The sequence below is a fragment of the Muntiacus reevesi genome, chromosome 7 (genome assembly GCF_963930625.1).
Source record: "Muntiacus reevesi chromosome 7, mMunRee1.1, whole genome shotgun sequence".
NCBI classification, from domain to species: domain Eukaryota; kingdom Metazoa; phylum Chordata; class Mammalia; order Artiodactyla; family Cervidae; genus Muntiacus; species Muntiacus reevesi.
In genome coordinates this window covers 25,379,538-25,395,661 of record NC_089255.1, presented here as the reverse complement: position 1 = coordinate 25,395,661, position 16,124 = coordinate 25,379,538, and the positions used below count along the sequence as shown (strand labels likewise).

The following is a 16,124-nucleotide window of genomic DNA, read 5'->3' as shown; positions in this document are numbered from 1 at the left end:
ATGACCAATACCAAGACACAGTTTAGTGAAATGACAAAATTAATGAAAAAGAAAAAAAATCATTTGAGCAGCTAAAAATAAGTGTGACTTACATAGAAAAAAATTTAAGATAGTCAAGGGAAAAAATTTTAAAGCAAGAATTTTATTTATTTTAAGAATTTGCTTTTAATTTGGAGGCAGTTTTACTGTTCAACATTTATTAGAAGGGTAAAAAAAAAAAAACTATGTTTTCAGAGTTTCTGCTTTAGAAAATAAACTTACTCTTTGATGGAGAACAAAACCCAGTATTTTAGAGTTATAACTCAGAACTTTCAAAGTTATTTCCATGCCCTATTCCCAGGAGTTAATATATACTGTGATGTAATTATAATTCCCAGTGTCCTTCATTTCTGTGTAGGTTCCTGTTTCCACTTGTTATTATTTTTCCCCTGCCTTAAGGACTTCCTTCAGGCTGCTGCTAAGTCACTTCAGTCGTGTCCGACTCTGTGAGACCCCATAGACAGCAGCCCACCAGGCTCCTCCGTCCCTGGGATTCTCCAGGCAAGAACACTGGAGTGGGTTGCCATTTCCTTCTCCCTTCCTTCAGGCAATGAATTCTTTTAGCTTTTGTATGTTTGAGAAAATCTTTGTTTAATAAGTCTAATAAAATAACAGCTCTCATAAGCTTTATCAATTTTAAAAGGTATAAATAAATGTCAGAATAGAAATAAGGTGTAAATAGAGATGCTACAAATATTTTTTAAAAGAATATGAGTAAATTTGTGCAATATACTTAAGTATTTTCAATGCAATGGATAAATTCCTAGAGGCAAAAACAACTTGCGAAATATTATCTCTAGAAAAACTAGAGATATCACTTTTATGTGAAATCCTAAAAATAAGACAAATGAATGTATATGCAAAACCAAAACAGACTCACAGATATAGAACACAAATTTGTGGTTACTGAAGGTGAAAGGGAAGGAGGATAAGGACAAATTATGGATATGGGATTAACAGACACCAACTATTATGTATAAAATAGGTAAGCAACAAGGATATACTGTACAGCACAGGGAATTATAGCCATTATCTTGTTATAACCTATTACACAGTATAATCTGAAAAAATACTTAATCACTATTCTGTACACCTGAAACGAATATTGTAAATCAACCATACCTCAATTTTAAAAAAGAAGAACTAGAGGGATCGGGATGGGGAATACATGTAACTCCATGGCTGATTCATGTCAATGTATGACAAAATCCACTACAATATTGTAAAGTAATTAGCCTCCAACTAATAAAAATAAATGGAAAAAAAAAGAACTAGAAAACTCAGCATGTCTGTAATCATTAAAGAAAATGAAACAGAAGTTTAAAATAGTATTAAAGAAAATATCAGGGACAAATGGCCTTTACAGATGAGTTCTGTAAATAGTAAACTAACATATAATTCCAGTTATAGAAAATAGAGAAAGAAGGGATATGCCTCAACTCATTTCTGAAGATGAACACAGAATCTGGATACCAAAATCAAACAAGAGAGTTCCAAAATTTTTTCCAACCAATTTCATTCATGAATATAAATTTTTAAAAAAATCTTTAAATAGTAGCAAGTTAAATTCTGTTGAAAACATTTTTATAGCAAGTATTAAGTAAGGAAGGTCACAGAAGACTATCACACCATTACAGGTCTTGACTTCAGGGGAAAAGATGAAAAATAAGAGAATCCAGTTTTGTCACCAAGATCCCATGAGGGTAAAATCCCCACATCAGTTTACACCATGAGCACGACCCAGTCAGTCCATGGATGGCTGCCTAGAGTCAAGCGCCCTCCTTCGATGCAAAGCCCTGTTGCCATTTTGAGGGAGTCTCAGAGAACACTGTCACCTATCACTGTTCTTTCTTATGGGTAGAAACACTTCCTTCAGAAGGGGATTGTGTGTGTGTGTGTGTGTGTGTGTGTGTGCATGTGCATATACATATATATGATGGGCTTCCCTGGTGGCTCAGTGGTAAAGAATTCGCCTGCCAATGCAGGAGACATAGGAGACACGGGTTCAATCCCTGGGTTGGGAAAATCCCCTGGAGAAGGAAATGGCAACCTGTTCCAGTGTCTTGCCTGGGAAATTCCATGGATAGAAGAGCCAGGCTGGCTACAGTCCACGGGGTTGCAAAAGAGTCAGACAACTCAGTGATTAAACAACACCACATATAAAATACACACATATATATGCATCCATTATATATAAAAATATAATTATATATAATGAAATATATATACGATGGATTCCAAGAAACACATAGACTTTTTTTCCCAAGGCAGCCAAACTGCAAAGCTTATAACTCAGATGTTCTGTGCAGATCTTCCTTTATACCTATGGCACTAGGATGTTAAATATTAAGAAGCACAAGAGCAGGAAAGTTATGGTAAACTCATAAATCTCTGGGGGTTTTTTGAAAGTTAGTTTCTATTAATATTTATGCTGGCTGAATTTTCTATTTAATCATCTGTTATCCTCCATTCCTGTGTGGGTAACCAAGAAACTTCCAACCCATCTCTCCCCATCTTGAGAGGAACCCAGAAAGAAGCCTTGGTCTCTGCTTGACCCTGGGACAATATACAGGCTAGATGTACTTCTTTCCTGATACATCACGTGAAATGCAGGCCTGGATGAAGCACAAGCTGGAATCAAGATTGCCAGAAGAAATATCAATAACCTCAGATATTCAGATGACACCACCCTTATGGCAGAAAGAGAAAAAGAACTAAAGAGGCTCTTGATGAAAGTGAAAAAGGAGAGTGATAAAGTTGGCTTAAAAATCAACATTCAGAAAACTAAGATCATGGCATCCACCTCCATCACTTCATGGCAAATAGATGGGGAAACAATGGAAATGGTGAGAGACTTTTTTTTTTTTTTGGCTCCAAAATCACTGCAGATGGTGACTGCAGCCATGAAATTAAAAGACAGTTGCTCCTTGGAAAAAATACTACAACCAACCTAGAAAGCATATTAAAAAGCAGAGACATTACATTGCCAACAAAGGTCCATCTAGTCAAAGTTATGGTTTTTTCAGTAGCCATGTATGGATGAGAGAGTTGGACTATAAAGAAAGCTGAGTGCCAAAGAATTGATGCTTTTGAACTGTGGTGTTGGAGAAGACTCTTGAGAGTCCCTTGAACTGCCAGGAGATCCAATCAGTCTATCCTAAAGGAAATCAGTCCTGGGTACTCATTGGAAGGACTGATTCTGAAGCTGAAACTCCAATACTTTGGCCACCTGATTCGAAGAACTGACTCATTGGGAAAAACCCTGATGCTGGGAAAGATTGAAGGTGGGAGAAGGGGTGACAGAGGATGAGATGGTTGGATGACATCACCAATGCAATGGACATGAGTTTGAGTAAGCTCCAGGAGTTGGTGATGTTCAGGCAAGCCTGGAGTGCTGCAGTCCATGCGGTCGCAAAAAGTCGGACACGACTGAGCAACTGAACTGATTGACTGACCCCAGGACTGGGGTGGCTCAGCGCCCACTGCGGGCAAGTTGAGGCAGCTGAGGCCACCGACAGGAGACGCCAAAAGGGCTGCGCGGTATGCAGTTGCCCGGCTAGGCCACCTCTCCTCCAGGCAGCGGCTCCTTCCCTGGCTGTGTCCCACGCATCAGTGACTTGTTTCTGTAAAGGAAGCCGAGTAGTCCCGAATCCCCTCCACAGGAACCCATTGGGAAGAAAGGAGATGAAGGTCGGGCAGGAGGACCCTGCAAGCCGGGCCACTTGGGGGTGCCCTGGGCCAGCACCATCCGGAGTTCTTTTTAGAGTTGCCTGTGAGCAAGTCAGCCCAACCAGCCGGGCTTGTGTAGCTGCTCCATGGCAGCAAGGCTTTTCCAGGGTACATGCCTCTTATGAGCTAAAAGGACTTACTCCCTGTGACCTCCGCCCCAGCTCCCCTCACCCCCATCTAGTCCTACACCCAAAACCCTACATCATGGGGGACTTTTCTGGTGGTCCAGTGGTTAAGACTCTGCTCCCAAAACCGGAGCTCAGCTTCCATTCTTGGTGGGAGAAATAAGGTCCCACAAGCCCTGTGGACCCCCGGCTGCTCAGTCAAGAGGAAAAACCAAGGGTCAGGTGTGGAGTGAGGGTTTGGGAAGAGGCTATGAGAGAGAGATTCTCGTGACCAGGAAAAACAAGGGATCCGAAGGCAAGAGAAGAAGCATTTACAGGGATGGCTTTGGCAGAGCCTCAAAGCTCCAGAGGTGTAGAGTGCAATCGGCTTCCCATGTCAGAGCTGGGAGGAACCTAGCTATCCAAGTGAACAGGGGCCCCGTCCTTACAGCCCACACGGATGGGCCTGATGGAGTCCTTCTTTTGGTAGTGGCAGTAGGGGGGCCGGGTTCCTGCCTTGGCAAAGCAGTCTGTGACGCTGACGTCGTGAGAGCTGTTGTGGCAGCTCTGCAAGGAGCGGCTGCTGATACAGGGCACAGTTGGAGTTGTGCAGAAATTCGCTATGGTGGCCAGATCCTCGTGAATGAAGGTGTTGATCTGCTTGCATCTACCTTTGTGGATCAGCCACCGTCGCCTCATCATCACATCACAGTATCGGTGCTGTCCCCCAGGAACCCATGACCTGGGGTTATCTATGTGCCGTCTTGAGAAGGGCAGGCCTGGAGTGAAGACAGTTAGCTCCAGCAGGAGGAGGAGGAGAAGGATCCATGTCAGATTCATGTTCCCTGTGAAAGCAGGTCAAGGAAGGATGGGGTCAAGGAGCAGGCTCTGGTCCCTTTCCCTCAGTTCAGTTCAGTTCAGTCGCTCAGTCATGTCTGACTCTTTGCGACCCCATGAATCGCAGCACACCAGGCCTCCATGTCCATCACCAGCTCCCAGAGTCTACTCAAACTCATGTCCATAGAGTCGGTGATGCCATCCAGCCATCTCATCCTCTGTCATCCCCTTCTCCTCCTGCCCCCAATCCCTCCCAGCATCAGGGTCTTTTCCAGTGAGTCAACTCTTCGCATGAGGTGGCCAAAGTATTGGAGTTTCAGCTTCAGCATCAGTCCTTCCAATGAACACCCAGGACTGATCTCCTTTAAGATGGACTGGTTGGATCTCTAACCCTTTCCCTCAAGATAACTATTTCTAAGAACTCTTGGCCCAAATATTTAATGTTCCTGATGGCCCCCGTTGTTGTTTTATAGTCACTACGTGTCCAACTCTTTTGTAACTCCCATGGACTATATAGCCCTCCAGGTTCCTCTTTTTATGGGATTGTCCAGGCATGAGTCTTGGAGTGGATTGCCAGGGGAATCTTCACAACCCAGAGATCAAACCTGCATCTCTTGCATTGTAGACAGGCCCCTAGCTATACTTACTCTTCTTATACTCATGGAAACTACTGTTCTCACATCCCCTTTCCACTTCACCACCCCCTCCCCTTCTTTTTCTCTGAGAAAGTGAAGGGGAGAACTGAAGGACTTGCCAAGAAAGAAGGTGCCTTTCACCCAGTCACCCCTTTATGGGTCTGACATACACAGGCATTTCGAAACTCTCCAGTGATTTTTCTCCTTACTCGAGTAGTTAACCTAAAGACGTATATCTCTAAAGTGTTTGCATATATCAGCCTCCTGACTCCACAGCCTATGAACGAAGCCAGTGTCTCTGCCAAAACTTCTCTACAGTCGGTGAGCTTGAAGGGCAATTGACAATCCGTATGCCTTGCATCTTAGAAAATATTTCTACTTTCTTAAATTATTTATGCCTGTTTTAAATTTTGTTTAAAAGAAAGTGGGTATACTCAGTTCTAAGAGAGTGAATTTCATGTTTCCCTCTCAAAGTCCTCTGCCTCGTGGAGGCAGAATAAAGACTCTGGCTTCTCTATGTATAAGAAGTAAGGACTGGGTGTCAGATTCCTGGGTCTAATATGCATATTCCTTTCTTGAATACCTGAGAGTCTCAGGGCAGGGCTTTTGCAGAGCAGATGACATCCAAGGAGACAAATATGTCCCTCTCAGTGGTGGATATTTCTAACAGAAATGGAACCCTCATTGCCTTCCCTCTTTCCTCTAATCCTATAGGAATTATATTATGGACATTTTCTTCCCAGACCATAAGGGGAAGTCCATTTGGAAAACTCTCAGGTCTGTCAATGATCTTAAACAGACTGCCTCATAGGACTCATTTCATGTTTACTGTTTCACACCCAGAATCTTTATCAGCATCACACAGAGTACCTATGACATCACTACAAATATGAAGAAAGAAACCTGCAGTTTGGTGCCTGTCTGTCACAAACTTGCTTTTGGAGATGGGCCAATCACCTCATCCTACTCATCTCTAAAGTGAAGATTATAGACTAAAGAGCTCTTTCAGTTCAGTCTTTTTCTGTCTTTCAAGCCCTAATGAAGCATTACTTGTGTGTATGAGTCCATGTGTGGTTTTCTCTGTGTACCCTATTGGCTTATACATGTTCGGGTAGGGAGAAATATTTTGTTTGCAAATTGAGTTCCCCTTTGTGATTTGTTAATCCAAATAAATCTAATTTTTCTGAAAAACAGTTGCTAGTGAATTTAGCCAAAACAAAAAAATTTTCAATCACTTTTATGTAAAGATTACATTGTTTTTGTCTCCACAATTTAAATTTTTGTGAATGTTCTTATTGTGGGAGAAGCTTTCTGAGACTTGGGTCTGCATTTCAGTAAGGGAAGGGAAGAAATCAGTATACATACCGTCCAGAACTCCAAAATCAGCTAGGCTACCAGACTTGATAATGAGTGTGGAGGGAGGGGAACCTGCAAGTTGTAGTGTACGTAGATTTCATAGGTCTTATATTGGCAGTTCTCCTTGGTAGATAAGCCTCAAAAGCCTTTTGTCTATTTCGGCAACAAGGCAAGAGCTAACTGACAGCAGTCAGGAAACTGAGTTGGGATAGCATAACTAGATTTCAACATCCTTTAACTTCTGCTTGATCATTAGCCAAGAAAAGAGGAACTGTCTCTTTTTTAACTTTACTATCCTTAGCTATTCTTGATTAATTCACACAATAGTTCTGACAGGTATGTTATTATTTACAGAGTTCACAATTTCATGTGTTCATGGCCCTGCATAACTGGCCATATGCCTTAAAGCATCCCACCCTCTGGTGTGTTCCACATGGCCAAGTGTCAATGCATAGAGCAATACACAGTGTCAATACATAGAGCATCTCATTTCTCAGAAGTAGTAGAGCTCTGATTCAAATCAAGATCCTTTACCTGACCTTAACTATTTTTCTTTTGATTTATTTGGTGGTGCCAGCTCTTAGTTTTGGCACCTGGGATCTAGTTCCCTTACTAGGGATTGAACCAGGGCCCTACTGGGAGTGTGGAGTCTTGCCACTGGACCACTAGGGAAGTCCCTGACCCTAACTTTCTGAAGAGGGTATGCTGCAGGCCTCAGGACAAAGAAAAGTTTAGAAATTTATTTTCGATGAAAAAAACTTGTCTTTTTGTTGAGGAAAAAGTTACCTTTGTAGTGTGAAACTAACCTAGTTCTCTGAAAACAACCAAGAAGAAAAGGCACACTACCTAAAATTAAAGCTGTGATTAGTAGCACCCTGTTTATTTAACTTATATGCAGAGTACATCATGAGAAACGCTGGGCTGGATGAAGCACAAGCTGTAACCAAGATTGCCAGGAGAAATATCAACAACTTCAGATATGCAGATGACACCACATTTATGGCAGGGAGTGAAGAAGAACTAAAGAGCCTCCTGATGACAGTGAAAGAGGAGAGTGACAAAGTTGGCTTAAAGCTCAACATTCAGAAAACTAAAATCAAGGCATCCAGTCCCGTCACTCCATGGCAAACAGATGGGGAAACAGTGGTTGACTTTATTTTGGGGGGCTCCAAAGTCACTGCAGATGGTGACTGCAGCCATGAAATTAAAAGACACTTACTCCTTGGAAGGAAAGTTATGACCAACCTAGACAGCATATTAAAAGCAGAGACATTACTTTGCCAACAAAGGTCCATCTAGTCAAGGCTATGGTTTTTCCAGTAGTTATGGATGGATATGTGAGTTGGACTATAAAGAAAGCTGAGCGCCAAAGAATTGATGCTTTTGAACTGTGGTGTTGGATAAAACTCTTGAGAGTCCCTTGGACTGCAAGGAGATCCAACCAGCCCATTCTAAAGGAGGTCAGTCCTGGGTGTTCATTGGTAGGACTGATGTTGAAGCTGAAACTCCAGTACTTTGGCCACATGATTCAAAGAGCTGACTCACTTGAAAAGACCCTGATGCTGGGAAAGATTGAGGGCAGGAGGAGAAGGGGACAACAGAGGATGAGATAGTTGGATGGCATCACTGACTCAATGGACATGAGTCTGGGTAAACTCCAGGAGTTGGTGATGGACAGAGAGGCCTGGCGTGCTGCGTTTCATGGGGTTGCAAAGAGTTGGACATGACTGAGCAACTGAACTGAATGACTGATTAGTGGCAGTTACTGAACGATATGCAGACTAACCAACTAAAATTTATATGAAGAGATTTATTGTAAGGTAAAAGTGCACAAGTGGAAAACTGTGGACGAACCAATCAGGAAAATCATAGAAGTGTACTCCAAATACAATTTTAAAGGTGAGAAGCATGGTGGCAAATCAGTCATGATATTGTGTGAGTCACCTCTCAGGACACTTGTAGCAAGCGGACAGGATGTGATCAGTAGGTAGGAGAGGGAGTGAAAACCCCTGAACTATTGCCACCTTCTCCAGAGTCAGGGACTATTCCCCTCTAGTTGATCCCTTGTGGTGAAAGAGACTCAGTGCACCAACATCTCCCTATTCTTAAGAATAATGTAGGAATGCCAAGAATAATGTAGGAATGCAGATTTTTATGTGAATTATCCCAATTTGAAGAGTTAATATCTAAAACCCAGTATTAAATGTAAAATTGTATATGCCAGTCCAGAGCAGGTTTTTGAGCCAGCTGCATCCCCTGTGACCACAGTGTATGATATTTAGTTCATATTCTAGACACTTAAGTACAGGTCCTTCTACCCAGTGTGGTTGTCAGCATCACAGAAGGGCTAGTTAAACTACATATAATTCATTTGGGCATCTTCATCTCTCGTGAAAATTCTTTTCACAAAATAACATGGAAAAAAAACTTGTTTCATAATAAAAGATATTAATGCATTTTAGGCAGAATAAGATTTCCGGCAGAATCCTATTAGCACTGCACTGAGTCCTATCTAGGTCACCATTATGTCGATGTTTACTTAAAGACATCAATGGTAAAATAACTGCATTTCCAGATGACAGAAATATAGAAAGGCAGTAAAAATAAATAACATGGATTAATTTTCGTGGCAGACTGTACAGTACCATTTAAGGACCTAATCTAGTTTTCTGACTTAGAGGTTAGACCAGAGATTTAACATCTCTTAGCTAAAGGCTCTTCATACCTTAATACACTCTTCCTGTCTGTATAATGTCCCACACCATCTTCTTAGTCTAGAATGCTCATTTATTCCCTAAAGTCCCTAAACTCTATTTATCCTTTATAACCCTGCTCAAATGGACATTTCCTCTGGAAACCTTCCTATCCCTTTGTCCACAGTGCCTCTCAAAAAATGTCTTCACACAATGTTTTTACCTCTATCATACTGTAATAAAATCATGAGTCTACCATAATTTTGCTCTGCTTCTCTGAGAACCGAGATTATGTTTCATACATCAAGTTATATGCCATGACTTCCATAGTTCCAGGAATGCAATGTCTTATCAACTAATGCTCATTTTAAGTTAAAAAAAGTTTTTTCCTGTTAACATTGAGAAATGAAATGTATAGAAAGATAAATGATGGCTCTAAGGCAGACTGTTTTGTAGAAAATAGCACAGATTGAAAAGAATGCAGGAATTCAAGCTCTAGCTTGGAATCCCCTCTATGATACTAAATGTTCATTCTCTGGTAGATCTTATAGACTTTCTTTTGGGTATTTTAGGTTATGCTACTTCACAGGAAGTGAGAGCAAAAATCAGGCCAGGGTAAAAATAAGAAAAAGTTAATTCAGTGCATGGGAAGCAGGGGAAAAAATGACAATAAGAACAAAAATTCATAGATGCAAACTAATTACCTATAGGATTTTGTGCAATGAGAAATTCAAAGCTCAAGTTTCCAGCACAGGGAGGTGAAGAGATAAAGAACATTTGGGTGAGAGGGAACCGGAATGATTACTAAAAATTAAACGGAGACCTGAGTTCCTCTTGTGCATACAAGCCTCCCTGGCTCTTATTTGCTGAGTACTGACTGGGCCTGTCTTTGTGTACTTTAGTCTTTCAATGTGTTGCCCCCAAGCTGAGTTACAAAATCTAAGGCCATTCTGCAGCCAGTGATACTTTTCATGTGAAAGTCCAGACCCAGTGGCAGAGCTGTGCCCTGCACAGGATGCCTAGAATTAGATTTGCTACAAGAGAAGCAGCTGTGGTGTGTCCCTGGGGACATGTGGATTGGCAAATGATGAAACAAAGAGGCTCATTGCATAAGTTGGCCCTGTGCCAGTCTGTGGGTTTCTTTATGCCTTAGACTCAGAACCCTTGTGCTTCTGCTGGCACCACCCACAAGGACTGCTCTATATCTCCAATCCCAAGGATGGGGGTAGACCAGCTGCCCCTGAGCCCCAGGCCCACCAGCTGGATCTGCTCTCACAGGAGCCATAGCAGAGGTACTGGGTAAGACAAGGAGCCCTAGAGCTGAAGTTAGGGCACAGGAAAGACCTTGGGGAGCAGAGGGGAAAGGAGCTAGAAACACAGTGACAGCCAGGGTCTGCTGGGTGAGCGAGGAGGGACTGTATTATTGCATCTGCTGGGATGCAAAATATACCCTTCTTTTCACAAGAAACATGGTTCCAATACAGCAGGATTCTCAACTTTGTCTCATTTTGCTGCTGGAGCTCTTGGGGATGGTGATCTCACTCCATGCCCCACCTGGTACTTTAACCTGGGCTCAATGGTTTGAGATTCAGCACATAAATATGGCCTACCCTCAGTGCAATGCCACAATGCAAGTGGTTAACCGTTAAAGCATGGTATGTAAAGATAGAAATACTTTTCTCCACAAAACATCTGCTTATGTAGCTGGTATTTGTAACACCCCAAATGTAACCTGCTCTCAACCAGGCAAGATGAACTGTCATAATAGCTCAGTCCAAGTGCCTATAACCTATTGCAACCTCACAAGAAATGCAATGAATTACACAAACTGCCGTTACCAAAAGACATCGACACAGAAGATCTTCATCATTGCCTGTGAGAACAGATCATCCCGAGACAGTCCCAGGTACCCTGTGGTTCCAGTTCACTTGGCTAAGATCATCTAGATTTTGGGTCAGCACTTTGGCCTATGCTTAGCTGCCAAGCACGATGGTCATAGCTGCAGTCCTATCCCCCAGTCCTCCCGGGATATCAACATCAGTCCTCCTGGCACCAGCCCCCCGTGCCCTCTACGCTTTGCTCAGCTGAAGCTCCATCTGTGCCCACAATAAACTTTACAACATTACACACAAGGCTCTTTGTGTCTGCCTGTGTCCTTCTGTCATGTGGTTACATCCTGGCTAGAGGCGTTTCTCCTTCTCAACAGCGATTTGTGGGAAAATGAGAGACATAAGGATAAGAGGTTCCTGTGTCTTGAAGTTGTGCAGACTTTTCCTGCTCTCTGCTGTAGGGCAGGACACTGAGGTCTCCATTCATAGCTAGTCAGCTATGACTCCAACACCAGGAGGCACAGAGCCCTCAGTAACTAGAAACAAGTGTATTTTATTCTGATCTAAGAATCATATGCTAAATGACAGCGGTAAACTATATGGTGCAAAAATGAAAGGGGAATATCATAATTGTGAAAAAAAAGCAAATTTCAGTCTCAAGGATTCATTTTTAAATAAGTGTATCAAATCTTCAGGTATGTATGGTCATCCTAGAGGTGGATCCAGAGTTTGAGTCTAATGTGGAACGATATAAAGTGTTCGGGTAGTACATGATCAGATTCTGGTACTACCTGAAGAAGGGGTGACAGTCTTTTCTGAGAACTTCTATGTCCTGGAGGAGGGATCAGCCTGTCATATGGTGGAGAAGGTGAGGAAGGAGACTTGGAATGGGGCCCTCTCCCAAGGATGGGTCAGTGGCTCATTCACATTCAGGTCAGGAAGGGGCACAAGCTCCAGGACTCTGGAAACAGACTGATGGAAAAGGGGGCAGATAATGACAGCTCCTACTCTTCCTCCATCACAGAGCTGCACTCAGAAATCAGTGAGGAACAGGAAGGGAAAGCTTCTCACACACTGTGGTCAGGAGCAGCATTCAAGTGACTGCTTGGGAGACAGAATGAATCTTTTGCAGGACTTCCCTCAGAATAAAACAGAGGTGGCTTGTCATCAAATCTGTACCTCTGTCCTTGAGTCTGGTGTTCCTGACTTCCTTTATATCAGCCCCTTTTCCAGGTCCAGATATATAGCAATTTTATTTCCTCCCACCCCCCATATGATCATTCATTCTTGCTCTTGGTAGTACTACACACACCAGCTGCACTGCAGCCTCTTCTCTGGAGAAGCCATTGGAAGATTTGTTCCTCTGGTTGGAGCTATTGCATGGAGACCCTAGGATGGGAAAATTCTGGGTCTCAGCAGACACCACTGACTTCAGGTTAATAAACAGTGGAAAGATATGATCTCACTCTTCCAAATGCCTTGGAGTAACAGAAGGAGGAGTTGGAATACCGCAAGGCTGGAGTCACACTGGCCACGTTGCAGGATGCAGTGAACTTTCCTTGTCTCTACAGATTATGTATCTTTTCCCAGACATGGACACAGCATCTCTAACAGTTAATTCAGCTGCTCCATCACTCTGCCTTGTGTCGTCTGCCCCTCTACCATCACTCATTCCTTCATTCACACAATAGATAAACGATGTGCAGGTATTGTCTTCTAGGTAGTTTTCTAAGGTCATGCGGATGCAATATGAACAAAGATACACTTCTGCCCTTATGGTGCTTATTCTACTGGGAAGAATTGAACTTACAAAATTATTTTTTTCAGGTGATAAGTGTCAGGGAGGAAAACTATACTGAGGAATACAATGTACAGCCGTCTCTCAGTATCTTCAGGAATTGGTTCCTAGAGCCCAGAAGATATCAAAATTCTCAGATGCTCAAGTCCCTTGTTAAAAAAGGGTAGGACTATTGGCCCTCCACATCTAAGGGTCTCACATCCACAGAGCAGGCCACCTGCAGTGGGTCTCAGTTTATAGAAATGAATCTGCAGTGTGGTTGTCAGGGACCCAAAAAGGATCTGAGCAATGTGAGAAGTTGGTCATTCAGAAACTAAGGGGATAGTCATACCAAGAGAAAGAGAGAGAGCATTCAAAGGGTCTGACATAAATATAGATTAGTCATGTTAGAAAAATAAAAATTAGTCTTGTAGGATAACAGCATTTTAATCATGAGCATTAATGATGGAGGTAAATGAGGCTCAGGTGCTTCATACCTGTGAAGACACAGGCAAAGAGCAATTTCTTACCGGGTACCAATGGAACAAGTCAGATACTTCAATAATGTGACCTGAAGACGAGTCTGCCAGTTGTGCAGGCACTGTGGGACAGTCAGCAACTCGTGCCACCCAGCCCAAATCCCAGAGGCAAGGGGTAAGGTAATAGCAACAGAGCAGAAGAAAAAGTGCAGATCTGGGATTATGTTTTCAACTTCAAATGATCAGATTTTAATGAAGGATTCAAAGTGGAGGGAGAGGGGAACAGAGGAGACTTCGCGTCAGGAAAATGTACCTTCATCCTCTCACGAAGCCCCTATTGTTCTCCCTCCCTGAGGCCATGCTCTCCCTCCTGCCCTTAGGTTTCCCCACCCTCTTCCTGCTATTTCCCTGTTCCTCAGCTTCCCCAGTTCCTGCGGTGAAGATTGGGTTGGGGTCAGAGGGAGCTGTTGGCCCTAAAGCTTAAAAGTAGCTCATCTTTCCCAGGAGGTATGAGGATTCAACGCAGAGCAAGGAAGATTCTGTGCTCCGTGATGGCGAATCTGTGGGCTTGGCTCCCACCACCCTCTGTGATAGACATTCAAGATCTGGCTGCATTAAACCTGAGGCCAGCAGCACGGTGGCCACTATTAGAAAAGTTAACTGTCCACATCAGCATATTCCAAGGACACATTCCTTGGAGGCCACTTCTCTTCCCTAAGCCTCCATTTCCGATTTCATAAAGTGCTCACAATAGTACCCAATCTCAAAGAAGTCTTGGAGGAATGAAAGTCATTAGTGGCTCCAACACACTTTGTAAGGTCCAGCGTGAAGTGAACGGGCAGTTGACATTGTTACTGCTTGTGCTTTATATTCTAACATCAGGAACATTGCAAAGCAATTTCCTCTGGAGGGTACAAAGAGGGTTGTCTCAAATAACCCTCAGATCAGGGAAGAAAGTTCCAAGGTCAGGTCAGGAGATGTGAGAGGAGAGGAATCTGATCTAAACCCTGTGAGTGGTTTTTGTCTGTAACTGAGATTTTACGCACTGTGTTTCCGTTTGAATCACATAAGGGAGACCGATGGTGACAACATGGGACCCAGAGGGTATTACGTTTGGTGAAATGTCAGACAGTTAAAGACAAATACTATATGATTTCACTTATACGGGGAATCTAAACAGCAAATGAGCAAGCATAACAAAACAGAATCAGAGTCATAGATACAGAGAACAAACAGGTGTTTGCCAGAGGGGAGTGCAGTAAGGAAATGAAAGAACTAGGTGAGAGAGATGAAGATGTACAAAACTCTAGTTATAAAACAAATGAGTCTCAGGTACACATTTACAGTGTGGGGAATATAGTCAAAACGTATGTAGTATCTTTGGTAACAGATGACAACTAGATGTCATGGTGTTCATTTTGAAATGTATAGAAATATCGAATCACTCTGCTGTGTATCAGAAACTAACAGTGTTGTAGGTCAGTTATACTTCACAAACAAACAAGTGAAACAAACTCATAGAAAGATATCGGATTTGTGGTTACCAGAGGTAGGGGATGAGAGGGAGGAGGAATTGAATGAAAATAGTCAATCTTCATCTTCAGGTTAAACTACTTTCAGATTAAAAGATAAGTGCTACAGCTGTAAGGCACAGCATGATAAATACAATTAAGAATGCTGTCTGTTACATATGAAAGTTGTTAAGAGAGTAAATCCTAACAGGTCTCATAAAAAGGACAGTTTTTTCTATTTCCTTAATTTTGTATCTATATGAGATCATGAATGTTCACTAAACTTATTGTGATAATCACTTCATCATGTTTGTAGGTCAAATCATTGCGCTGTACACCTTAAACTTATGTAGCGCTGTGTGTCCATTGTACCTCAATAAAATTTGAAGAAATAAAAAAGAGTGAGGCAAGGAATAGGGAAGAGAGCACAGAAATCCTGTTCTCATTCCCAATTCAAATTACCTATGAAAAACAGCCTTTTGAAACTAAAACTTTACTTATGTTATCAAACATAACTGTTTAATGGATAACTGTTATCTGTGTCTGAAGTCTGAGTTATAATCATTTAATAAGGACAATGCTTACTTCAAAATTCTTAGTATTTCAAGGTGTATTGAACTCAAAACGGGTGACATGACAGAACTTAATGAACGGGAACAGCAGGGTGATTAAAATGGACAAGAATACTGAGAAGATCAAATCGTTCACACATTCCACTGATATAAAAAATACAACCCGCGGCACACCATATGGATACAAGACACTAGGACCCACCTCTACCGGGTCAGTGCACTTCTGAACTTGCCAGAAATTCAGCTCACCTGGAAGGTGAAATTTGTCTGGAGGGGAATCAAGAGCCTTAGTGGCAACTGATAATGAGAAAGAATGAATTCTTCATTTCCTTTTTAACAAAATGTGAGAGTCTTTTGCCACAGTTCTTTCGCTGTGTGCAGTTATCTCAAAAACAGAGATTCAAAACCAAGTGTAGGATTAAATAAATTCATTCATTCATCTACTTTAATACTCTCTACACCTTCGCCAGATTTTGACCAGCTTCTGACCCATAGGGTCCTCCACAGCTTTGACTGTTCAGGAGTTCCTCCGGCCACAACGGTGTGCTGAAGGCCCTCCCCTC

The 16,124-nt window shown here is 42.3% G+C and overlaps 1 protein-coding gene across 1 annotated transcript; it reads left to right on the top strand.

The window, feature by feature from the left end:
- Positions 1–10,862: 10,862 nt before the first annotated feature.
- On the top strand, positions 10,863–11,339 carry RNASE2 (ribonuclease A family member 2). The gene is given in 1 exon segment (XM_065940287.1): positions 10,863–11,339. A coding segment is annotated over 1 exon segment (477 nt).
- The last annotated feature ends 4,785 nt before the right edge of the window (positions 11,340–16,124 follow it).